Genomic DNA, 25,468 nt, shown 5'->3' on the forward strand with positions numbered 1-25,468 from the left:
CCTAGAATGATCCAGCAAAGGTGAAAACAAGGAGAAGTGATGGGGGAGGGTGGAGGGAAGGAGGGAATACTCAGGACCAGCCTCTTTGCACGGCTTGCTCTCACTCATTCCTCATGGGAATGTGAGATTCAGGAGTCATCTTGCGTATGTACTTTATAGATGTGGACTTAGGGATCTAGTTGTCTAGAAGGCCCAACTGTGTGCCCATTTATCTTGACATTAGATGCTGTTTCTGATCCCTCCTGTTCTTCCTTCTAGAAGCTGCTCAAACATTTCTTTTTTTCCCAAGGTCTTCTAGAGGAAAGGACTTCTTTTTTTTTTCTAATGTTCTGTATACTTGCTCTTTATTACTGAGTAATCCCCAGAGTCCAGAGCATGCCTGATGGTTCACAAGTATTTGATAATAATATTAAATTGTCCTCTTCCCAGGAGCGAGTGATGCCTTTTTATCAAGTATGAATTCTTTATTCATCTACAAGGGGTGGGGGTGGTGCCTAGGTTGAAAAACAACACTTAGAAACCATTAACAGAAAACAGAACCAGAACTTATGAGCAAAGCAATAGGAAGCATCTTGTTGATTTGTTTTCCAGAACATTCCTTTACATCCACTAGCTAAGAAAAGCCCACTTTTTAACTGACAGACATTCCTTGTCTTTGTTGAATGTCTAGCAGATGTTAAAGAAAATGACCTCAAGTGCTAGAAAGTATGAAGAAAAGTGAATTGAGCTCGTCAGTCTAATACTGTTGACCTCTCCAGGGAAGAAAGAGGTGTGAGGTAGACTATTGCCACAAGCCACCTGGAAAGTGATCAGTCATCCTAGGGCTTTCTTTATGTGACATCAAGCAACTGAATGAAAGACTGGGCAAAAAAACAAAAACAATAACAAAATCAAACAAACCACATTTCCAGTTATCTTGTGATAGAAGAGGCACTGCCTGATTTTAAAGAACACACTGTTCTTCCTAGTCTCCTCCACCTCTCCAGTCCTATTTTTAAGCCCTTGATATCATTTCTCAAGGTTCTGAAGCAGATGGTAAGTATCTAGGGGCCTTTCTTTGGAGTGAGGAATCAGCATCTCTCATTGAGTTCATAATCCTTTCGTGATGTCTAGAGGAATTCTGGTTCCCTGATGAGTGGAACCCAAGGAGACCAAGGAGGACTTGCAAGGAAGACCCTCAAGTCAGTGGGGAGGTAGGGTGGGAGGAAGGGATCTGGGAGGGAAAGTAGATGAGGGGGGTGGGGGGGGGAAGAGGGAAACCTGATCTGGTATTGGGTAAGGGAAAAGAACTGAAGCCCTGAGGTCCAGCAGAGAGAATGGAAACAGGCAACCTCAGGAAATAGGAGGTTGGGGGGAGCCTTCAGAATGTTCCAGATACCTGGGAGGTGAGAGACTCTCAGGACTCAAAGGGAGGGACCTTAGATGAAATGCCCGACAGTAGGGAGAGGGAACTTTATAGGGCCCACCTCCAGCAGGAAGACAGGGCATCAAGTGAGGGATGGGGATGCCATCCCACAGTCACATCTCAGACCCATAATTGTTTCTGTCTGAAAGAATTGCAGGGATTGACATGGAGAGAAGTCTGAGGAAAAGAAGGTCCAGCAACAGGCTCAAAGTGGGATCCAGCTCAAGGGGAGGTCCCAAGGTCTCACACTCTTACTGAGGCTATGGAGCATTCACAAAAAGGAACCTATCAAGACCACACCCCCAAAGACCCAACAAGCAGTTGAAAGATTCAGATGCAGATATTTGCACCCAACCAATGAGCAGAAGCAGCTGACCCCTCTTGTTGAATTAGGGGAAGACTGAAAGAAGCTAAGGAGAAGGGCAATCCTGTAGGAGGACCATCAATCTCAATTAATCTGAACCCCTGAGATCTCTCAAACACTAGACCACCAAACAGACAGCATACACCAACCGATATGAGGCCCCCAACACACATACAGTAGAGGGCTGCTGGGTCTGTGTTCATTCAGAGAAGATGCACCTAACCCTCAAGGCTCCAGTGAGTTTAGAGGTCAGGTGGGGTGGGGATGGGGGCATCCACGTGGAGACAGGGGAGTGGGGAGGAGGTGTGGGATGTGGAGCAGTCGGAGGGTGGATGGGGGTGTGGGGGTGGAATATGGAGTGTAAAAAATAAATTAATTAAAAAAAGATAACAATTTTGATGTGCTTTAAAAAAATAGTTCTCGGAGTGAAAGAAAGGAGTTAGCTTATAATGTAGTGGGAGTGGAGACACAACAGCTGGCATGGAGGGATTATGTCCACATGTAGGCAGTAAGGTTGTGTGTCACTGCTGGGTTCTCACAACCAACACCAGTACAAAGTCACCACCGATCGTAGGAGTTGGGGCCACTGTCCAAGGACACGTTCCTAAAATATGGCAGAGCCTACCTAGTCTGCCTAGCTTCCGTTATTGTGTGTGCTCATTCTAGAGTGCTACAGTCAAGTTATTATCAAGGTTTGTATCATGGGGAAGATAGACTTCCATCCTGCTGGTGGTGACCAGAAACACACCTGTGCGAGTGTGAATGCGTACACATGTGTGGAGACCTCAGAATTCATTCCTCAGGAGCCATTTGGCTTGATTTTTGAAACAGGGTCTCTCACTGGGACCTGATACTCATTAACTAGGCTAAACTGGCTGCCCTCAAAAGCCCAAGGGCTTCTCCTGTCTGTGCCTTCCCAGAACCAGTTTATAGAAATAAATGCAAGGATGCCCACCTTCTCATGTGGGTGCCGAGGCTTGAACTAAGGTCCTCACACTTAGCCCCACCAGATGGACTCTCCACAAAAAACTGTGGTGATACCTTCTAAGAGTGAGGGACTGTTCCAACACATGATCAATAGAGGTTGATCCTCTTTAATCTATCATCAATGAGCTCATAAAACCAAACATATTTGTGGCTGACCACTTTCGTGAATGTCACTGGGGCTGAGTCAAGATGAAAAGACATGAACATTTTTGAGGGAGCATGAGAAGAGAAAGGGGTCTCTCAGTTTAGAGTGTGGTTGAAGTCTTTTGCTAGCAAAGAATCAAGAATCTGAGCATATAGAGGTGTTTGGCTATTCATACCACTCAGAGGAGGCACTCCCTGTCCTGGATGCCCTGCGTCAACTTTGTATACTTTGTAAGTTTTGTAAACCCTCAAGGCAGGGAAGTGGCCAGGCCCCTTCCCAAGACTTCCCTAACTGTCAGAATGCCATTTCCAGCCTTGGTAACTGCCACCAAAGTCATCTCCAGCCCCTCACTAGGAACCTGACCAGATTATGCTAATTTTAGGTGAAAAGTCTAAACAGGAAAACTTACCAATCCCTGAGCTTCCCCAAGCCCAGGAATTGAAATCCCACCAATCCTCCTCACTTTGGAAATCTTGGCCCTAGAAAGCCCTACCCCTCTATACAAAGGCTGTGTCTGGTCAGTTCCACTATGCACTCAGGGAGCAGAGGCAGTTTGCTGCCTGGTGTGACTCTCTCGTTGAAAGAAGCCCAGAAGCAATGAAGAGAAGAAGGAAGAAGTGGAGTAGGGCTGAGGCTCCTCAGCTCCTCAGCTCTGCTGGGGATGCCTTCGCCTGAGCTGCAAGTTCTCTGCTGAGGAGGCTTCCTCTCAGAGCTGTGTAGCTCCTTGTCTCAGGAGGTGCCCTTCCACTGGGATACCTTCTCCCCTCAGAACTGTGTAATTCCTGGGCTTCTGAGTCCAGTGCATCCCAGAGCATCTTCCCTTCTGAGCAGGAAGTCCAAGAATATTAATTTTATAGAGAGATATTTTCAAATAGTGATATTAAAATGGAGATAAAACCAAGTATATGCCCTGAGCACCTATGACCGGAGCTTTCTGGAATCTCACAAAGAAGACTGGTTAGCAGTTATGATAGCACACACACATACAAACACACACACACACACACTCTCACACACACCACACACACACACCCTGTCTAATATACCCTGAAACCAGTTTTTAAAAATCTGTTTAATTTTTACAGTGACCCTTTGAAGATAAGTTGCTTCAGAACTCAACATACCACGTGTATGACTATTGTAAAGACATTAAAGTGTGACTGTCATGAAAAGCACCCATCCACATCTAGGTATGTCTTATTCTTTCCACAAGAGCCTCCCCAGTAATCCCTTGCTGCTTAAAACCATGTTAAAAATTCCCTTTAGCAGACTTCTGACTCTGCCTCATTAATACCTGATCCTGACATTTCTTTTCACTGCAAAGTTAAGGATCTGCCTTGATATTTTCGTAAATGGGAGGAACATTCCTTAGGCTGTTCCAAGTGACAGCACGGAGCTGGGTCCCTGCCCCTGCCAACCGTGACAGAGTACCTTGAAGCTGCCCTCTTGACCATTTTAGCTATAAAGCTCATCTTCAACATCACTTTAACAGGCCAGAGGAACTACCCATATGTTCTACCCAGAGGACATTAATCTAGAAAGCTCCACATCAGAATCCGTCTTCATCCTTCAACCTGGCTTAAACTGATGTGGATTACAGGCCTGGAGTAACTTGAAGACATGTGCTAGCAATGCTATTGTCATGGCAACCCTGGGAGATGCAGGGGGTTGGGAGGGGATCAACTGCTAGTGTCCCCTACAGGGTTCCCTGTAGATTCTTCCTAAACCTCAGGACATTTCAGCACTTTGCTTCAGAAAGAGCTTTCTGCCCTTGCTTCACAGGTCAGCTGAGGCTGCTAATGTTTATAGCACAATCAGTGCTATAAACTGCAGGTGACCAAGTCCTTCATGTGTACTCCGAGTCTTATCCCAGGGGGCAAGCACTATCATTATGAGTAACTTGAGGCTCAATAATCTGCTGAAGGTTACATAGCTGTTCAGGGCCCAGTCAGTGTGTGAGCTCAGGTCTAAGTGGCTTCAGAGGCCACTCCTTCTTCTTTGCCTTTTCAAACTGCTTTTTATTAGTGCACAGTAATTATATTAAAAATGAGTGTCACTAGGACATTTTCATACACATCCATAATGTATTTGAATTGTAATTACCACCCCATTAGTTATACTTTCTTGTCCCTCTTCGAACTTCCTTCTTCCAAAATAGCCTTTTTTTCTTTCATGTCTTTATTTGTGCGCACACATTTGTGTGTGTGTGTGTGTGTGTGTGTGTGTGTGTGTGTGTGTGTAGGGTTGTTTCTAAGAGCAGGAGTGAGTGTTCTCAGGAGTATAGGTACCTTAGCAGTGTACACCACCAAAGAGACAACTAAAGGCCAACAAACTGCAGCTTGGAGTTTGCCACGGAGCTTTGTATATGATAGCCTTAGAATCCTGTAAAGACCTTGGAATGCCACATTCAAGTCTACAGAGCTTTATGACCATCAAATGGCCCCAGGTTGTATTTATAAAAATTGGACAGGGAATTCCCATGATGTCCTTTTTGGAGCATGCCCAGGAAGTCAGACTCCTTCTGAGGATACTCAAGTTTCTCATGGGTTATGTGTGTCACACCTGTGGTATTATGTTGCCCAAAGCTGTTAGCAAAAAAAAAAAAAAAAAGCTAACAACTTGTTTTATTGTTCCTGAGGATATATGTTATACAATAACAAATCGTATGCAGCAAAATATCATGACTTCTTCAGGGCCACATAGCTTGTCACTGAGAGGACTGAGTCACGTGAGTACACTATGACGCCTCAGTTTCTCCATTTATAAAACAAGCTATTGAATTACATCCAAGATCCCCGGAGGCTCTAAATAGGTGCTAGGCCACAGGTGTCACTAGACTCCACCAGACAAGGAATGTGCTGGCTTGAGTCATCATCTTCTAATTGAGGAAGGGGCAGATGGATGGGGATGAGGAAGCAGATGCTGTAGTGTCAAGGTAACCAGAAGGGAGCTGAATCGCTGAGCAGTGACTACTAAGGAGGAAGAGTGCAGGTGTGGTCCAGGATCCATGGCAGAAGCTGAGCAGCTAGGCAAGTGTGACCATAGCCTGCTGACAAACAGCTCAGTCATCTCCAAAGATGTCACCCTGTCCCAGCTCCAGGAGTCACGCCTCTCTAGGAAAGCATGTCACCAGCCCCTCTTCTCTGATCTCTGTTTACCCATGCTCAATGGGGACGAAGCTGTGTTGCAAATTTCGCCAAATCAAAGGCTTTGCGAATTGTGAAATGTTATTATTTTACAAATCACCAAGTAAAGCAGGGGACGCTTTTCTTCGTATGCTTCAGAGATTTTAAGATGTTTCAGGGTTGTCTGTTTTAGGGTTGCAAAATCCACAACATAAGGGCTTTCTCTGTGCCAGCCACTGTATTAAATACTTCATGTTTTATTCAGTGCTCACAACAACCTGTGAGGTAGGTGTTGTTACCTTCCTCTTTTTGTGAGAAAAGCTGAGGGAGCCTGAGTAACTTGCCCCAAATTTCCCCGGAGTCTTTCAGGTACCCATTCATCAAGCCAGCTCACCTGCCTCTTCTCATTAGGACCCCCTGGTTCTAATGTCCGGGTGATGAACGGACTCTCCCCATCTTGAAGTATGGCTTCCTCTTTTCTTATTGTTTGGGTAGAGTTACTTAGTGAAGGGAGAGGCTTGGGAAGGATGCCCAGGCCTTGAGGAGAGTAAGCAAGAATGAAACAGGAGAAATGGGCCTGAGGGGACCACCAAGCCTGCGTCTCTGGAAGGATGCAGGAGAACAAGAAAACCAGAGTCAGGAGGAGAGTTTCCTATGTGAGAGCAGGATTACTGTGAGACTGAACATGGCTCAGGGTTCCCAATATAAGGCACACGGTACATGGCACAAGAGTCCAGATGGGCTTAGCAGTCTTGTCACTTTCATTCTTGCTTAAATACATTTCAGTCTCAGCATACCTGGCTCCCGTTGAGCCACTCTGGATATCTCCAGGGGAGAGAAGCTACTGAGAATGCAAGAGAAGGACAGTCCTTTTCCTCTCTACAAAAAGGGACAATGACTAAGAAAAAAGGATGTCTGCTGGTTTAGTCTGGAAGTTTTATTTGGCCTGCAAAAACGGGTCATTTCCTGCCCACGCCTTCCAAGACCCACCCCAGATTGTCAGGAAGAAATTGTCCTCTGTTAACTTGAGAATGTTGTGTTCTTATGCCAAGGAGTCCAGAGAACTTCTTTCTGAAGTAGCAGTCACCAAAGTGTGAGTGAGGGACTGGGAGCAGGGTAAGGGGAGGCTGCGCTAAAACTCTAGCAACTTCAGCCTTTTAAAATGCCTTTGTCCATGTTCAATAATGTACTTATTACTGTACATGTACAAAACTTATATATTCCTATAGTATGATGATACATATAAACCATGAACAGATGATCTATATTACTAGTTATATAAATATATATCTGTGATAGTATATATAGAAATATATGGATATATCCATGAAGTTATATATAGCTCTGTATAGAGATAACTATACACAACAGGATATGAATATATTCTCTAATGATATAAGCCTATGATTTAAAAATTAGGAAACTATTATCCCAGGGAAATGATAATTCCGGCTTTGTGCTCCTTAAGGTCTCTCTCTCTAAATGTCTTGGGTGACTTTGTCACCAACAAATTGAACTCAGATAAAATGGCAGGTAGATTCATAAGGACATTAGCATGCACTGCTTTAGGTCTTTCCTTAAGATTTCTTCTGCTTGGGTGGTAACTTAGTCTACATTATGTTTCTCTAGATCTACTTTAACAACACTTTTCCATCCATGCGTGTGAATGAAGAGGAGAGGGGCCAGGAGGAAAAAGATCTGAAAGACAAATTAGTGATAGCAAGTTGCAAACAAACTGTCATAAGAAGTATAATGAAATGGTACAGAAAATTGGAACTGACTGGTTACTTGATGTTACGGAATTATAGTTCCTTGTCTGGTGTGTAATATTAGTGTTGTGAACACATTTCTTCACAGTTGGCCCTTTTCTTGGAAGAGGCAGCACATGGCTACAACCCAAGAGCTGGGGAGGTGAAGCAGGAAGAGCCTGAGTTCAAGGCCAGCCTGGGCTTTACAGTGATTTTCGCTCTTAAAAAAATAAAACCAGCAACAACCAAAAAGTACAAAACAAAACAAAACCTCAAACTAAACCAAACCATCTTCTAAAGATGGAATGCTGAAATATTTACAGATTAAAAACGATAGTCATTTCTAAGATTTGCTGCCAACAATTCAAGGGCACACAGATGAAAGCGATCTGACTATGGACTGAGAAAGATGGATATGAGGGACCCAGAAGTTCTTTATTCTCTCCTCTCCTTTTGTTGTCCAAAGTTTTATACCAGAGTAGTTAAAATGAAGATTAAAAAAAAAATGAAGTAAACCCGAACTGATAGGACAATGAAAGCCGTCCCAACTCTTCCTCTCGATAGGACAGTGAAAGATGTCCTAACTCTGCCTGGTAGAGGCACACGGCTAGAAAGAGGGGCACAGTTGGCCATGCCTTGAGTAGAATCTTACAACTGCTGGGTTTGTTTGGAGTAGAAGTTTTTCAAAAAGAGTATTTTATACCAGACAGTGAAGAGTTAGGAAACAGAATTGCTTCACTACTCACAAAAGAGAACTTGCGGATTACCAAGGAGAAAAAAAATAAGAAGACCATGGAACAAGGTCGCCATGCTCTGTGGACATCAAAGAATCAGTACAAAGAAGCCTTCAATGAGCCTAGTGTAAATGGACCAGAAATATACAGCTTACATTTCCGTCCAAATCTGTAAGTCTAAAACTTAAGAATAAATGGGAAAGCATGTGTTGGAGGCCGGGCAGAGTGCAGTGGAAGAACATTTGCCTCATGTGGGAGGCCTTGGTTTCCTCCCTCAGAACTGCCCCGTAACTGAAATGCTTTGAAGACATTCACTGAGCCCAAAAAACTCTCCTCAAAATGGATCTTTACCCTTGTTGGAATATGATCACCCTACCTCAGACCCTATTTTATCTATAAACTTTATCTCCTACCATTTGGGTCCTATCAAAACTTCGCCTCAGCTACTCAAAACATATGGCAAGAAAAATCCAGATAACTTCCCCCCCCCTCCCCTTTCAAGATAAGTGAAAAACAAATTTTTTTGAGATTCAGTATGGACAACATTTGCTGGCAAATCCATAAAGCTAAGCCAGTTAGTGTGGACTTCAAATGTGTTGGGGGGGGGCAATAACACAGCGGCAATGGGGAAGAAATAGATGCCGAAGTCATTCCTCTTGTTCCTTCTCTTCCTCCTACACCCACAGTAGAATACAACTGCGGTAATCTAGATGTACCCGAATGAATCTCTATTCACACGAAGCTCTGAAGAAGATGCTTCTCGGCTTTCTATAGTCCATGAACCAACAGCTGATGTCAGCAAGGGAGGAAAAAGAAACACAGTAATTACACTGTTGTTAGACCTTGACCCAGAAAAGGGAAAGCCAGTAGCTAGACCACCTAGTGAGTGACAGACAATCTTCTCACTTCCAAGCTCAGAATGCCCAACTGCATTTGACTGACAGCTCTTTGGCCCATGAGCCCCAAAGCAATGTCTCTGGTACAGAAAGTCAGTGTGACTCGTCAGAGGTGTGCTTGGCAGATTGCCTTGAGAAAGTTCTTCTAGGGAGGTAGTGGGTGTTTAGTGTCCTTGGTCCTTAGACACTTGGTGGGCGAGCTGCGCCGTCCCTGTGCCCTTGACTTCTGGAATGGACCCAGTTTTCAAGGCTACACACAGCGCTCCCACTTTCTTGCTGCTCTCAGCAGTTTCTCCAGGAGGCCTTGCCCCTCCACAACCCTAAAGGATTCTCTCAAGATCCTGGAAATGGCTACTATGAATAGTGATTCCACTTCCAAATCAAAAAAAAAAAAAAATTATCTGACTCCAAGTAGAAAGAGATGGTGCTCTTTGACTTCCTGAGAAGCTGCAGAGCTAAGCAGTCACATTAATTTCATGGACATGTGTTCTAGCAACCATGCTGAACTGGCCTATTGAGAACTCCCTACAGTGGAGAGTTATTGTGCTTTGAGAGGGGACTCAGAAGGTAGAAGAAGTCTTTCACTTTTCAGTACATTTTCTTACGGCTTTGCTGTGGGCAATGAGATTCATGCTGAACTCCAAGTATCAGCACTTTTCCCTGGAGTTCTTTGTTAAACGAAAGAAAGAATTGTTATGAATGCCACAGGAGATCACTGAGCAGGGTGATGCCTACTTCACTTCTGCAAGTTCAGAGCTGTGTTCTGGAACATCTGAGAGGAGCTTAGCTTGGGTTATGGTGAGCAATTTACAACTTGTTCGTGAACTCTTATTGCAGCCTGTCTTGATAATGGAAGGGACCTAGATGTGAAACAACTCTACACAGTTTCAGTTTTCACGCGTCAGGTGTTCAGAAGCCAGGCATGCAGATGCTCGGAAGCATCCCTCAACCACTATCTGGTGAGTAGAACTCTAAGTCCTCTGTGACTCCCAGAGAGGAGGTCGCAGACACACAAAGCATAGAGGTGGCTTCTTCCATCAGAGAAGTCAGGAGATGATGGCTCCCAGCCAGAACAAAGGGCTCTTTAATGACTGCCACAGACTCACCTGGGAAAGCTTGTTCCCTATAGGAATGGGAAATGGTGGTCCACAGGGGTTATCTGGATAACTCAAGGAGGAAAACGATGGCTCTATCCCAAAAGAGGTAAATATTATTAAGGTTGAGTTAAAGCAGAGACTCATGAACTTTAAAATGCACGCTGGGTGGTCCTAAGAACCCGCCTGTTCTCAGGCCCTTATGGACATCCACGTCCCTACATGCCCCTTCTCCACAGGCCGGAGAGAAGGGGACTCAAGGGACATTCTTAATCTTGTCTGTGTTCTCTATGGGGTCTAAGAAGGTCAGAGAGAGACACTTTTAGCCCAGTACTCTTGTGTGTGTGTGGTTGTGGGTTTGTGGTGCCAGGGGCAGAGCCCAGGCTTTGGACTTGTGCGGTAGGTGCCCTCTCCCAATCTTGCATCTCCAGCCTCAGTACTCGCTTTGACAGTACACACTCTGGGAGTGTCCTAGATCCCCTGCCTCCGATTACAGATTGGCACCCAGCTCCTTGGTTTTAGGATTCTTCTGCTGGGTTCCCTCTCCTGTAAGGCAAGGCAACAAGTGACAGTGGTTGTGCTTCAAGAAGGACTTGGCTGCCAGTCAGAAACTGTTGGTCCTTGGGGTCAAATTGAGCATACAGAAGAGATCTGCTGGCTGGGACACAGTGTTGTTGCTTGGGATTAAATTGGTTTTAAATTAAATTTGTATTAACTTAGGTATTATGCACATACTGAATTATATTACACATTATATATATTTATATATGTGTATACACACAGACACACACACACTAATATACACTCTGTAGCTGGCCATGGACCTCACCAGGGACCTTTGCCTTATACCTAAGTGACTTCCATATTCAACCTTTCCTACCAGGTTCTTGTAGGTGTAAGTTCGGACAGTCCTAGACTAAATTCTGAAACACTTACTGACCAGCTCCGGTGTCCTAGCACCTAGCTGAGAACTTGGTGCTTGAGAGAAGGGGACTCAAGGGAGACTTTGCAGGTGGAAGCTATGAGGACACAGAACAAACTTCATCCATGGAACAGAGCCTAGATGAGAGGGAAGGGAAGCCATCAAAATCCTATGATGGTTCTGTCTCCAAGGTCCGGGTGCCCATGGTAGACAGGAGAGGAAAGCGCTTCATCTCAAGGCTACACAGTCACCTCCTGCTGCCTCTGCTCTGGGGTATTTAATGCTGAGCAGTCCCCCTCATGGTTGGGAATTAAATGGTCAAAGCTTTGTAATAACCAGGGTTTGATAATAACCACTGCTACTCGCTATTTGGAACTGCTCTTCAGACCCCCTTTGTGCCCAATTGCTACCCATACTTCAAGGTCCAGCTCGTACCCCAAAGTTCTCTGAAAACCAGAAGTGGACAATTTTTTTTTTACCTCCTCAAGTAACTGGAAACTTCTAACAAGTTCTGACCAAAATGACTTTAGAAATGCTCTCCTAGAAATTCTGTAGCATCACACTTTTCTGGCGAGTTTCAGAGGGAGTGACCTACTGTGTCCACTCAGGTAATTTGAGAGACTTTGCCTCAGGGTTCACATACTTACGGCAAGAATATATTTTTACACTAAAATGAAAAGCCTTCCTTTAACAAGGTTGTTAAGACTGAGAGTAGCTAAATGGAGGGGCTCTTCCGTAGCCTCTAAAGTAGGCCAAAGGGTGACACCCAAAGATAACTTCACGCAGAATTGTGAACATGACCTTATTTAGATAAAATGCCTGAGGACTGAAATTAAACTAGGCTAAGGGTCTCAAGATATGACCGTGCTGACCATCCAGCTGGAGCCAAGCATGGTGGCAATATCCTTATGAGAGGAGGGGGAGGGGGCTAGGATGCTGCAATTTCCTAGCACGTTCAAGGTCCTAGGTGTGGTACCCAGTACTGCAGGAAAATTAAACAAAAAAAAAAAAAAAAAAAAAAAAAAAAAAAATAGAGGAGGAGGAGGAGGAGGAGGGACAGGAGGAGGAGGAGGAAGAGGAGGGAAAGAGACACAAACAGAATTGGAAAGGATGCAGAAGAGAAGGTCTTGTGTAGACAGAGGAAGAAACTAGAGTTGCAAAGCTTAGAAAGCTTAGAGCCAGCAGAATTTGAGGACTATGGGGAAGGATTTCCCCTACAGTTTGACAGTGGGTGTGGACTTACATCCTGATTTCAAGTATCTAGACTCTAAAACAGTGAACAATAAGTAACTAGAGAACCAGTTTGTAGACATTTGTTTCAGCAGTCATGGGAAACTAATGCAGTGACTGGCAAGGATGCAGGTGGGTGGGGTGGACAGAAAAGGTGAATGTGGTCCTGGATTCCAGAGACCGCAGCCTCAGCCTCCATGAGGAGGTGAAGGGGAGCTCTGTCACTCTACAGTTTCAAGAAAGGCTTTTGCAACGTCATAATCTCCCCAGAGGCCCTCACAACTGAAGATAAAGCCATACCCTTTCTCTTTGAGCCTTCTGATCTCAGGTGAACTAGCATTACTTTTCAGTTAAGTGAACCAGACACTCCTGGAACACAGCATCTGTAAAATAAATGACTTGCCTTCAAATGTCTTATTCTATTTGTTAAGTATTCACTGAGTAGCTACCGCCTTTGACAGACTGATTAGTCCGAATAAATACAAAAGCGACTGATTGTCATCCATGAGTGGTACTACAACTTAGGCAAGCTTCTCTAAGCAGAGCTCTATGAACCTTGTTTAGATTCCTTGTTCCCTGTCCTGGCCCTTTGACATCTCAGTACTTAGGGAACCGAGGCAGGAGAATGAGAGTCTGGGGCAGCCTGTTCTACACTGAAAAATCCCATCCCTGAAAAAAAAATCATTCTTGCCGTAGTTCCTGTCTGGTTACCATGGAGGAATTTTGTAAATACTGTAACAGCATATCCTCTGTGTCTGGTGGAAACCAGCCACACACACTAGTCTGCAATTCTATCAACAAAGGAGCCAGAAAAGTACTTAAAGTTATGAGCCTAAGTCATTTCCTCTCATAAAATAGACCCTAGTCATGCAAGAAAGTATATTTATATTTTAGAAGTACACTGTGGAGTAGTTGAGGGTGAAATTTTATGACAGCATAATTTTCCCAAGACTATTTTAAAGATATGTATATATGTATATATGTGTATGTTTGTGTGTGTGTATGTATGTTTGTGTGTGTATGTTTGTGTGTGTGTGTGTGTATGTTTGCATGTATTTTTGAGGCAGGGTCCTGCTATGAAGTTACATAGGCTTGGATGGTCTGGAGCTTGCTAAAATATTAGTCTTAAGATTGTTATGATGGGAATATAGGCATCCATGTGGCACAGTTCTTTATTTTCTATAGGTTTAAAAATTATCCAAAATAAAAATAAAACATACACTTTTAAATGCATAAGATTATCTTTCTCTCTTACTGACAGTGTACCCATCTTCAGGTATCAGCTCTGATGGCAATAGAAATCCCTTATACAAGATGCACATGTCTGCTTGCAAGCTCTGGTCTTAATTGCTCTCTTAGTTCTTTTTATGGAAAGGGGAAGAAGTCACATCTATCAAGAAAAGGCTAAGCATGAGTGCACACGCGGCGACACACACACACATACACACACACACACACACACACACACACACACACTAAGCAGCTTTAGCATAGAAGTGGGGGGGGATACATATTGGAGAAGCAGCACACCCATTAAAATGATGTTTTCTATTAAGTCACAAAGCACTAAGCCTGCTGCTTCAACTGCTATACGGCATTTTATTCATGCACAGGCAGTCTATGTAGAATTACAAAACCAGCTGGAAAAGTGACTCAGAAACTACCTCCATCCATTCACCACACCACACCACACACACACACACACACCCCGAGTTGTGGGCACTGAGAGGGGACTCACAGTTCCGAGTACAGGAAGTGCAGGTTGCCCACATTGTCAATGTAGTTAGCTGGACTCAGCCAGGGCAGGACCAGCAGCAGTAGCGCCTTCATTTTCCGAGCAGTCTGCCGCCTTCCTCCTGACCACCTCCTGCCAGTCCAGTGTATGTAGCCTGTTTAAGCAAATCTGTTCATTTCCCCACAATCAAAAGATAATAATGCATCTGACTTGGAGTCTGTAGATTAAGGCATACTATAATTCATGAGCCTGTAAGAGGATTAGCTCTGAGCATCTCTGATAAAATGATGGGAGACAGGAGAGACCCACCATGGTTGGCAAGAGGGCTTAGGCTGAAGGCAGCAGGCTGATGTCTGGGAGAGGGATGGGCCCCTCCTGCAGGATTCGGACTGGCTCTTGGGAAGCAGCTGGTACATTTACATCACTGGCTAGGAGCAGCCTGGCTGGGAGTGAGGCCGCGCGTTGGAAGAGGGCACGGGCATGGCACATTCAACTCCACTCCACACGGGTGAATGCGTGAATAATCAAAAGCCATACTGCAGCCTGCTGCAGAGAGATGCTCAAAATAGCATCTCGGGAGCCAAGCCTGGAGTCTCTCAGCTTTGTGATGCTGATTCACAGGAGGTGCAGAAAGAGGAACCACCCCTCCTGAGCATGGATGCTTTACCCTTCACTATCCTGACACAGGTGATGCCTGTGGCCGGTTTTGAAGACAGGTTCTCCTGAAGACCAGGCTGTTTTGAGAATACTAATGAGCCCAAATAGACAGCAGTGCTGTGTCTTGTCTGTGAGAAAGGAGTCACCCTCACTCTTCCCTGGACTAAGCTCTGGCATCCGTTGCAGTGCCTGAACCTCAGTTACTGAAATGAAGTTGATATACATCTTTGCTTGTGGGGACCTGACCCCATTACTTCTTCCAGCTTAAAGTTGGATAGGGATTATGTGCCCTAGCTCTGATGGCCAAGACACTCCCAAGACTTTATATTCAAGAAGTGTTCATGTATTTCGCCAACTCAAGGGGCTAAGTCGTCAGAGAAATGGCTCAAGGGGACAGTTAAATTCTGGATTAACAGCTTGCACTTGCAAGGAAGAGGAGAAAGAGGAGCGCAGGAGTGTCTATGTGGGGGTAGGGCAGGGGAACGGCTGGTCTGAGAGTTTGACTTCAGAATTGAGTATCAAGGCAAGGCAGGCTGAGAGCATTTAAACAGAGTGGAACTTTGCCTGTGCACTGAATTTGCATAGTCTAGATCAGACATACGCCCTCCTGATAGAGCCTGACATACTCATGGCTAATTTTGCTGAGGCCTGAACTTGAATTCTCTGGCCGGGGAGGCTGGTATGCAGAGTGAGTCAGAGCATGTTAACAGCAGTCAGGAGGAAGCTGCAGGTGACAGTGACAAGCTTGAGGTTTGAATCCCAGCTCTGTCTCATGCTGGGTGTCATAGCTATGCTGCTCACCCTCTCTGAACTTCCTCCTCCGTAAGGGCGCATCAACAATAACAGCATTTTAACTCAGGGCATCGTTACAGAGGCAGAACAAAAGTCTGCCTCCCTCAGTCAGCAGTCCCTGATGATGCTTAGTAATAGTGGCTTGTCCATCCTTGTCTCCCTTTTTTCTTCCCTCCTAGACTGAGAAGGATGATATGCAGCCATCTTTTTCTAAATGTGGGTTTTAGCAAGTTCGGGTATAATCTCTTCTTAGACATGCATATCCTAGAGTATAAAACCTTAATTCACATGAAGCATGCTGTATCTCCCATGACTTCATAATGATGTAAGTAGTTATGGCAGGCTGCTCCTGACAACTCAGTACATGTTCTAGGAAAAGTGAAGGGGGCTCATCCATTTGTCTCCTTGCCATTCGGGATGAACAGATGAGTGAATGAGAGTGTAACATAAAAAAAAAAAAAACAAATGAACTCAGCCTTCCTTTTGTTCCTTTGTCATACTGTGGCCACGGGCTGCCCAGGAGATATCTGATCTTCCTTCTAGCAGAACCCATGTTTATTCGTGGCAGGAACACACTAGGCCTCTCTTGTAGATGGGTGGCCCTGGATTCGGACCATTAAAGTTTAAGCAAATTCCAGAAAGGCCTTTAAAGGACACGGCCTCACTCCTTTTCTGCTTGAAACTTCTATGAGATCCTATGGTGTGCAGCCGTTTTGGGAACACACAGTGACAAGCTTGAGGGTGGACCCTAAACTGAAAAACAGAAGGAAGCCTAGACATCTGATGGCATCAGTGTGACATCATCTTAGTCCCAGCCTTGCTACTGAGACTTTGTGTTCCATGAGAAAAAGAAAGCTTCCCAACTCCTTATCCCTATACCACTTGATGTCCTCTTGCTTGCCAGATGTAATCCTAATCAGTATAACTCCCTTGGGGATCAAAGTTCTCACTTGGAATAACCATGAATTGTTCTACAGCTTCCTTAAGAGTAAACAGCTCTAACCCTAACCCTAGTGCATTGCTGGCTGTCCTCTTTGTCCTGAAAGGCCCCTCGGCTACCCACCACTGTTTCTCACTTTCTCTTCTCTTTGTTAAACAGAGATGAGGTGAGGACCCATTTGGGCTCAAGGTTAGAGAATCATGATAATGCCAGGCATTGGTGGTGTATAATTTTAATCTCAGCTCTTGAAGAGCAGAGACAGGTTGATCTCTGTTGAGTTCAAGACCAGCCTGGCCTTACATAAGCGAGTTCTAGGACAGCCAGAGTTACATGGTGAGACCCTGCCTCAAGAGAACAAAACTCTAGAAAGTCAGTGTAAGAAGGTGTGCCAGTATGGATGTTCTGTCAACCTGAAATGGCCAACTAAACATATCCTACAGTGACACTCTGGGTTCCTTCTCCTGCAGTGAACTCCTACCTAGACTGTGGACAGCCAGCTAAGCATGATTATACTGAAAATGCCAGAAAAGGGCCCCTGGTAGAGTCAAGGGCCACAGAAGGTCCAAGGCAGATCTTTGAAGAAGATATTGCCAAGACATTGGCCAGACATCATCAAGACACTCCTCCTGAGAGCCTGCAGCCAGGTGGGGCCTAAGCCGACTGAGTCATCTTCTCATTCCAGCCTCTTTCAAAACACTGGACAATGGTTTCCTTTTCCTTGCCAGTAGATGCTTAGGTAGGGTCAGCTCTATTATCCACATCTTCTAAAGACTGAGAAATGGGATGCAGAGGCAGCTCAGCCACTAAAGACTAAGTTTCATAACCAAAACATCAAGATTATGAGAGAGACAGAGGGCAGAGTGCTTGTCCTGCGAAGCAACACAGAATGGGACGTTTTCAGCATCTTTCTTTAGCCTTCCAAGGTTATTTCCTCGGAAGTAAATCCCAGTTTCTTTCATTAGGACTTAGGCTGCTATGATTCTTGATAAATGTTACACATGCAGATGAGGTTGTCATCTAGTGAAGATATGATACATTGACCTAAGTCTTTCCCTGAAGCAAAGGCTAGCAAGCTGGTGTCTATTCACACTCACCATGACAGGAGATAAGGAGACAGACTTACCAGCCAGGCCCTTTACAGCAGCCCCATGACATCTCCTGGCATTATACTTTGGCTAGAAGGCTGCCATCCAACTCAACCAGCCCTGTCCACCTAACTGGGATGTCTGAGCAGACACATGTGACATCATCTAAAGGCATATAAGAGGGCAGAAATCAAGAGAACCAGTCAAACTCTGCATGCACACTGGGTTCCTGGCTCCCAATATTCCAGAGTGCTCTAGTCTGAGGCAAGTGTCAGTGGTAGGCCAGTAGCTCAAAGCCACAATTCATCCTGCATGCTTTACCAAAGCTTTCCCCAGCTCAGGCTCTGAAGGTCACTATGTGTAGATGGCCAGAATCCTGGAGAACACAGCATCTGCTTACAGATGTGAGGCAGCTATACCCCATACACAAATCTACTATCTGTTAAAGATGTGAAATTCAGTGAAACAGGCTAAAGAAGTTCACGAGCCCTACTCTCTGACATTATCAGTTTACAACAGACCATGTACATGATAGATTTCAGAGTTTTCATCACCAAAAACTTGGTATGCATAGTGCAGGCTAAATACACTGCCCATTAATCCATTCCACAATGCATTGATATGTAAAGCACGATACTAAGCACCATAAATATGTTATTGGAGACAGGGTATTAGGTAGTCCATACTAGCCTTGAACTCCCTATAGAGTTAAGAATGAACTTGAACTCATGATCGTCCTGCCTCTATCATTCAAGTGCTGGATAACAAATGTGTACCACTGCCCCTGGTTGATGTGATGCTGGGGATCACACCCAAGGCTTTGTGTGTAGTAGTCAAGCACCCTACCAACTGAGCTACATTCCTAGCTCAGCAATTCTTAATTTTTTTTAAAAAAAAGTTTCTATGTATATCTACTGAAGAATGTGATAATAAGAATGATAAAAAAGTGCTAAATTGTTGGGTGTGGTGGTACATGCCTGTGGTCCCAGCACTCAGGAGATGGGGGCACACGATCAAGATTTTAAAGTCATCCTCAGCTACAGTATAGAGGTCCAGGCCAATTGCTTCTTCATGAAAACTTCTCAAGAAATGAGAAAAAAAAAAAAAAAAGCAAATGTCTTCATAAAAGCTCTTCCCAGAATATCCATAGGACAATGGTCCCAGCCATCCGCCCCATCACACCCTTGAGGCAAAGAGACACTTGTCTGCTGGTCACCTGACTCTTCCCAGTTCAACAGATGCCTAAGACAATAGCTCTTGGGTCTTCCTAATGTTGCTTTTCAGAGAAGGAAAAGGTGCTCTACTGACCAGTCATGGCCAAGGCCTACGAAGGATAAGAAGGCAGGCCCCGGGTTAGCTCTGAATTCTTAAGTTTTTGCAAACACATACTTGGGGTTGGGGCTAGTGCTGGAGGGTGTCTGTGCATATATTAAGCACTTGATGACTAATGTGTATTTTGGGAAATGCTGGTGTCAATCTACTCAGGCAGCTCTAGTGTGGAGGAGAGGTGCAAAGGCAGGTGTTGAGGCCCATGCTTCCTTGAAGTGGGGGGTTTCCTCCCCAGAGAGCCACAGCTTGAAGAGCTAACTGAATTCCTATCAGTCTGGGGTTCCTCCCTCACAGCTCTTTCCCAAGTGTACATCATTACCCATCGTGTGACAGCCAACACTTTCCCCAGCTTCCTTGAGATGTTCTGGTCACGGGGTAGCATGCGCAGGTGCATGAATGGAAGTTCTGTTGGGCCAGCTAAGTATGGACTCCTTTCCCTGTAGCCTCACAGGTCTCCCCCTGTGAGGTCACTGCTTGGTCATGCTCAAGGAGGAAGCATTTAGAAGCGGAAAGGGGTGAGAAATGAGAACCTCCTCTACAACTCTTAGGAATTCAGCCCAGACACCCATGATGTTGGTTGGCTGCCTCCCAGCTAGATTGGATTTACTGGATTTCTAACCCTTGAGATAACTCTGAGATAACAAACTTGAGTTATGTTAAGTCAGAAAGCTTGTGATTTTTGTTACAGCAGCAACAGGGAACTAATATATCCCAATTAGAAAAAAAAAATGAAAATATGGCAGAAACTCGACAGTGGCACATGTTCAGATTTCTCTTTAGGTCTCCAATTTTCCTTACCCAGCATCCTCCCTGGTCTTGGCATAATTGGACAGAATCTATCTTACCTTTAACCTTGAGTTTTCTTTCCTTTTCACAATGCCTCTGACCTGGGCAAAATTATCAGCAAAGGTCACTAACTACACCCTCCCCACCATCTCTTTTGACCACATCCTCTTTAGGGAAAGCATGAAGGTGGCTCTCCCTGTCTGAAGCCAGCATTTACAGCAAACCTACACTAGAAACATCTGGCTGGACATTTCCAGTCTGACAGCATAACCAGCATGGTAAACATGTGCTAAGCATCACATGCAGACTCTTGTATGAGAAAAGCTTTTGTGTCGAAAAGGCTTTTCTGAGACATGAGAATGCACTCATGTCTCAGAAGGCAAAGCCACAGATTCATGACCTAAGGTATGTGACCTTTCAAAAAGTTACCTGTACCTGCCTCTTGCCCTGGCCATGACAGGAACCAAGATAAACACAAGCCTGCAGGTTTCCTCTTACAAAATGACTGTGGTATTATTATTGTTCATACTTGATTAAGCACCTTAAGTACACTGAGAAGAGCTCCTCATGGGGAATAGGCCCAGAGCCACCAGTGAGGCCATCCACACAGGAATGCCCAGGCACATAACACCGAGAAGGGACAAATTGAGAAGCAGGTAGGGGAGCGGGGGATGCCAATCACCAGCAGCAGGTAGCACATCTCCTTTCTGCCACCAATGTGTGCACCTTGGCCAAAAGAGAAACAGAAAGTCACTCAGAGGATGTTCTGGTTAAGTTTATGTCACCTTGACACAGCTACAACCATCTGGGAAGAGAGAACCTCAATGAAGAAGATGCCTCCATCAGATTGTCAGAAGGCAAGTTTGTGGGACATTTTCCTGATTGATGACTGATATGGAAGAGCCTGGCCCATTGTTGGCAGTACTACCCATGTCCTGAATGCTATAAGAAAGGAAACTGAGCAAGTCAGGAAGCAGTGTTCCTCCATGGCCTCTGCTTCAGCTCCCGCCTCAGCTTCCTCTAAGGCTGGACTGTGTGATTGGGATGTATAAGCCAAATAAACCATTTTCTTCCCAAGTTGCTTTTGGTCATGGCATTTATCACAGCCATAGGAAGCAAGCTAGAATTCGAAAGGTGATATTTTTCTGATTTTTCTCATGTAAAAGCTTAGTTGATTTACTGAAAATAACTTGTTATTATAGAACCCAACTCTATATATGATGGACGTATGTCAATTAAAAAATTGAAATTAAAAATAAATAAATGAATAAATGTAGATCCTATATGATTAGAGAGATAGTTTACTTATAGAAGAATTCTTTGGGCTCACTGTTTCAGAATTTCTGTTCATCCTGGTGAGGAGGGCAGCCAGGAAAAAGGGAGCAAAGAGGGGCACATGGACCTAGCATAACCTCAGAGGTATGCCCCAGTAAGCTATTTCTTCCAACTAGTATCCATGTCTTGAAGCTCCTGCTACCTCCACAAAGAGCACCACTGGCTGAGGACCAAGCATTTGAAACACCACCTGGTGGTGATATTTGATATGTAAGCCCTGACACTCACACCACCATTTTTTCCGGAACCATAAACACATAAGCAGTTGTACACAACCCAGTCCTACTTAGTGATATTTCCTCACACTAGTTCACAGCCATCAATACCTAGGTTGTGTTGTATTGGAGCAGATCTCTTCACTGGTTCCAAAGAGAAAGTAAGGGCATCCTAGAGAGTTCCAGGGTGCTGGGAGTGAGTCCTTTCTATACCCTTGTGGATGTCTTTCTAGCTGGCCCTGGGAAAGGAGAAAGAGAAGGGTTCCTACCTTGTCTGGAAATGATGCTGGAGATCGCATCGCTGTAGCACCTCGGTGCAGTGCTCTGTGAATGGGCAGGTGACCAACAGCTTGTTGAGAAGCTTATTGACCAAGATGCTGGATTTCTTACAATGCTGCAGCACCACAGGCTTTCGATCCACAGGGCAGAAGTCTTTCTCCACCAGGAAGTTGGTGAGGCACAGGGTGCAGTAGGTGTGTCCGCACGGAGTGTCCAGAGGGTCCAGCAATGCTTGCAGGCAGATGTGGCATACGAGGTCGTCGTCTACATCATCTGTGTATGTGTAGAAGTGGTTTTCCTCCGGGGAGTGGTTTTGGCCACACACGACGCACAGGGGCTCGGGGCTGGGATCTGGGTCGTCCGCAAGGTCTGGTTGGTTCATGGCTAAGGATTGGGAAACTCAGGAAAGCAGTATTTCCTCGGGAGAAGGTGAAGATATTCTAAGAGTCATCCACATGCAAACCTACAAAAGAACAAGGCAGCTCATGATCACACCATAGCCCGAGGACGGGAGCAGAGCTCCTGTGAGCGTGGCTGAGCTGGAACCGAGAAAGCCAGGCTCCAGCATCTGCTCTAAGATGCTCAGGCAACTAGCTTTGCCTCACTGTATGTCCATTTTGTATTACAGGAATAATGTAGACCAACAATAGCCCGGTCTTAGTGGGTTACGAGTCGCTTGGGGGCCTGTCTACTGGTAAAATGTGTAGGTGTGTGTAGATCACACACAAGAGATATAATTTGTTAAGAAAATGGAATCTAATGACTCGTTGCTGTCTATCTCCAAAGCTCAGACATAAGAGGGACACCGGAACCTTCAATAAGTCACCTAAGCTGTTGGGTCTTCTGCGTTTTTATCACAGTTATAACCTGGATTGTTTTTCTGTCTTCATTACCTTTCTCATCTGTCTGGTTATCACTAGTGAAATGGCCTCTGAGTTCAGACCTACCGTTACTGTGCATGGACACCTTTAACCAGTAAAGAGTAGAGTAACCATAACCCCACCTTATTGGGGTGATGTTAGGATTAAGTGAGTTTGTTGAAGATGTTTGATTTTCACAAGGCATACACTAAGAAAGGATCAACTACTAGTGATTTTCTTACGTGTGTTCCAGAATTTATTTTGTCTTTGGTCTATCTCTATTGGCCTAGAAAATGGAGTTTCAGTTCCCACAAGAGGATCTTTCTGCTTTGTCATTATAGTAGACTTTGAGGACAGTAGTCTTTGATTCAATTATATATTGATATTTTCCTCAGAGAAAATACCATGGCAATATGTCTTTTCCTTTGCTACAGAAGGAGTTCCCAAAGAATGGGATTTTTCCGATGTTTGATTTTATACCTTGGAAATCTCTTAGACAATCAATAAATACTCTCAATTATCAACTCTAAGTCAAGCTGTGAGCTGACAAAGAGCTCAAAGACTTATGTAAAGGATACAATTTTAGAAAGTCCTCAGTCCAGAGAGGAGGTGGGCATTCACATAACTTGGCAGAGACCATGTAACCATTGTCTGAGGGGACTTTGCCACTGTTTAAGCCAAGGCTGAATTGAGCCTCCTGTTCCCTCCCATCCCCTCTTCCCTCCCCTTCAACACAACTGGTTTTTTTTTTTTCTTCTTTTCAAAAATAAGTAAAGACTTTCCACTTTCTACAGGGACATGAAGACACATGAACTAAACAGGAGGTATGTGGGTGAGGAGGGGGCACGCGTGTCACGCACAGAGGCGTGTCTTTCTTCTTTCCCAAACATTTTGAGCTTGTTTATCTAAACACAGCTTTATCTCAGGAAAATACATGCCTTCCAACCTGCACTGAGCCACCTTCATTGTTTACATTTCTGAGCTCAGCTAGGATGCCTGAATTGTCAGAGCCCAGCATTTTACTTCTCTCTCCATGAGACCACAGAAGGCAAACGGTAGAGGGGTAAAGTTGCTGTCAGTCAAGAGTTCAAGGAAAATTCATGGCTGCTATTTGTCCTTGGGGCTCTGAGAAGGCACCGGAAGTTCACAGGAAATGCTTTCAGGGAGAGTGGAAATAGTTAAAAATAAAATGTGAGAATGGAAATGGGCCACCCAAAAAGTTGTCATCTTACTATAAGGAGAAAGGTGCAGAAGGGTGAATCTCTAGGTCTTTGGAGATTCTTATAGAGTTGTGACATATACTCCCATATGCTTTGGTCCTGCCCTTTTTTGTTCTGCTGTAAGGAGACAGTCTAATAGAACACCAGGCAGTAGCTGCAGGCACCAATGAGAAGTTAACTATTCATTTTAAGTGCCGTTCCTTTCTCAGAGATATGGTGGTGAGAGACCTTATATGTGCTTTGTATTGTGTGTTCCCAGAGGAGCCTCACTCAGGATCTTCTAGGGAAGGAAGGTGGAAGAGGACAAGGAGAAGCCCTGCCTCCCTAACTGTGATCTGGGCAAGTCCCTCCCAAAGGTCCATCCATGTGTTACAGGCTTGGTCCCCAGGGAGGAGAAGGTGGAGAGCCTTTGAGAGGTGGGGTATAGGGCTGGTCACACAGTCTTTGGGATGTGCCTTTAATACTTTATTATTATTATAAAGGATCACATAAGGGTGTTTCAAGCACATATACATTGTACTTTGAACATATTCCACTGCACACCCCCATTGCTCTTCCTCTTAGCCCTTCTTTCTTCCCACAAGTCCCCTTTGTGGCCAGTTCTTCCATAAGTTTCCCTGGTCATGGTCTGCACAGCAATAGAAAGACACACACTGGCTGGGGTCTTTCATAATTGTAACATGAAGCTGAAGAAATGTATGACCCTCTCCCCCCATGCCTGTGTTTTACTAGCAGTCACACTCTTTACAATATTCTGCACTAAGAATCCTATCCTAAAAACAAACAAACAAACAAAAAACAACCTCAAAACAAAAAACCCTGTAGGTCACAGTCTAGATAAAATCCCACTCAAATAGATTTCTACAATTCTGTGTTAATAAAGAGGAAATGTGTTTGTTTTGTTTATGTGTCTTTCTCTATGTGTGTGTGTCTGTGTATGTGTGTGTCTATGTGTCTTTGTGTGTGTCTGTGTCTGTGCTAGAGTCTCACTATAAGTGAGAGCAGGCTGGATCAAATTCAGAGCTCTGCCAGCCTCTGCCTCCTAACTGGTAGGATTAAAGGTGTGCGCCACCACTCCAATCCAGATGGATTGATGTTTTTCTAACTTTGCTTCTAAACAAGTTACTTAGCATTTCCCTTGTGCTAGGCCCTGTGCTGAGGACATTATTAGATTGTGTCATTTTATCCTCTCAAGGCCTCATGACATTTTGTTTTGTTTTTAATTAAACAGATCAGGAAGCTGGAGCATAGCACCTAAGTGACTGGCCAGTCACACCCAAAAGGAAACTAAGCAGGCTGAGCTGCCAGACTCTCCTCCTCCTCCGAACCCTTCCACACTCTGTCTCCAAGTCTGCCTCCCAGTGTCTTCAGTATGAAATGGTCAGAACCCTAACTACTTCAATATAAAAGATCTAGGGAATAAGAAGGATTTAAGTCTCTTTAGGTCTCACTGTAAGTAGAGATGTCAAGGCTCTAAAAGATAGAATCCTTTCCTCTAAGGAAAACTGCAGTGCTCCAGGGATACAATTACCCTGACAAGGTTAGCAAGCATAGCAGGGTTCAGCTCACACTCCAATGCCCCCCC

At 44.6% G+C, this 25,468-nt stretch overlaps 1 protein-coding gene across 5 annotated transcripts in view; it reads right to left on the reverse strand.

Moving 5' to 3' along the window:
* Positions 1–25,468, reverse strand: part of Lnx1 (ligand of numb-protein X 1) — a 118,290-nt gene that overhangs the window by 73,944 nt on the left and 18,878 nt on the right. For 4 of the 5 annotated variants that reach the window (XM_031342743.1, XM_031342742.1, XM_031342740.1 and 1 more), the window contains one exon: positions 21,794–22,266. In XM_031342743.1, the coding sequence (XP_031198603.1) occupies positions 21,794–22,185 (392 nt within the window). In that variant the 5' untranslated portion in view covers positions 22,186–22,266. Of the gene's footprint in view, positions 1–14,388; positions 15,025–21,793; positions 22,267–25,468 lie in introns of those variants that run through there. The other variant, XM_031342744.1, reaches the window with a different exon arrangement.

The sequence above is a fragment of the Mastomys coucha genome, unplaced genomic scaffold, assembly GCF_008632895.1.
Source record: "Mastomys coucha isolate ucsf_1 unplaced genomic scaffold, UCSF_Mcou_1 pScaffold22, whole genome shotgun sequence".
NCBI lineage: Eukaryota > Metazoa > Chordata > Mammalia > Rodentia > Muridae > Mastomys > Mastomys coucha.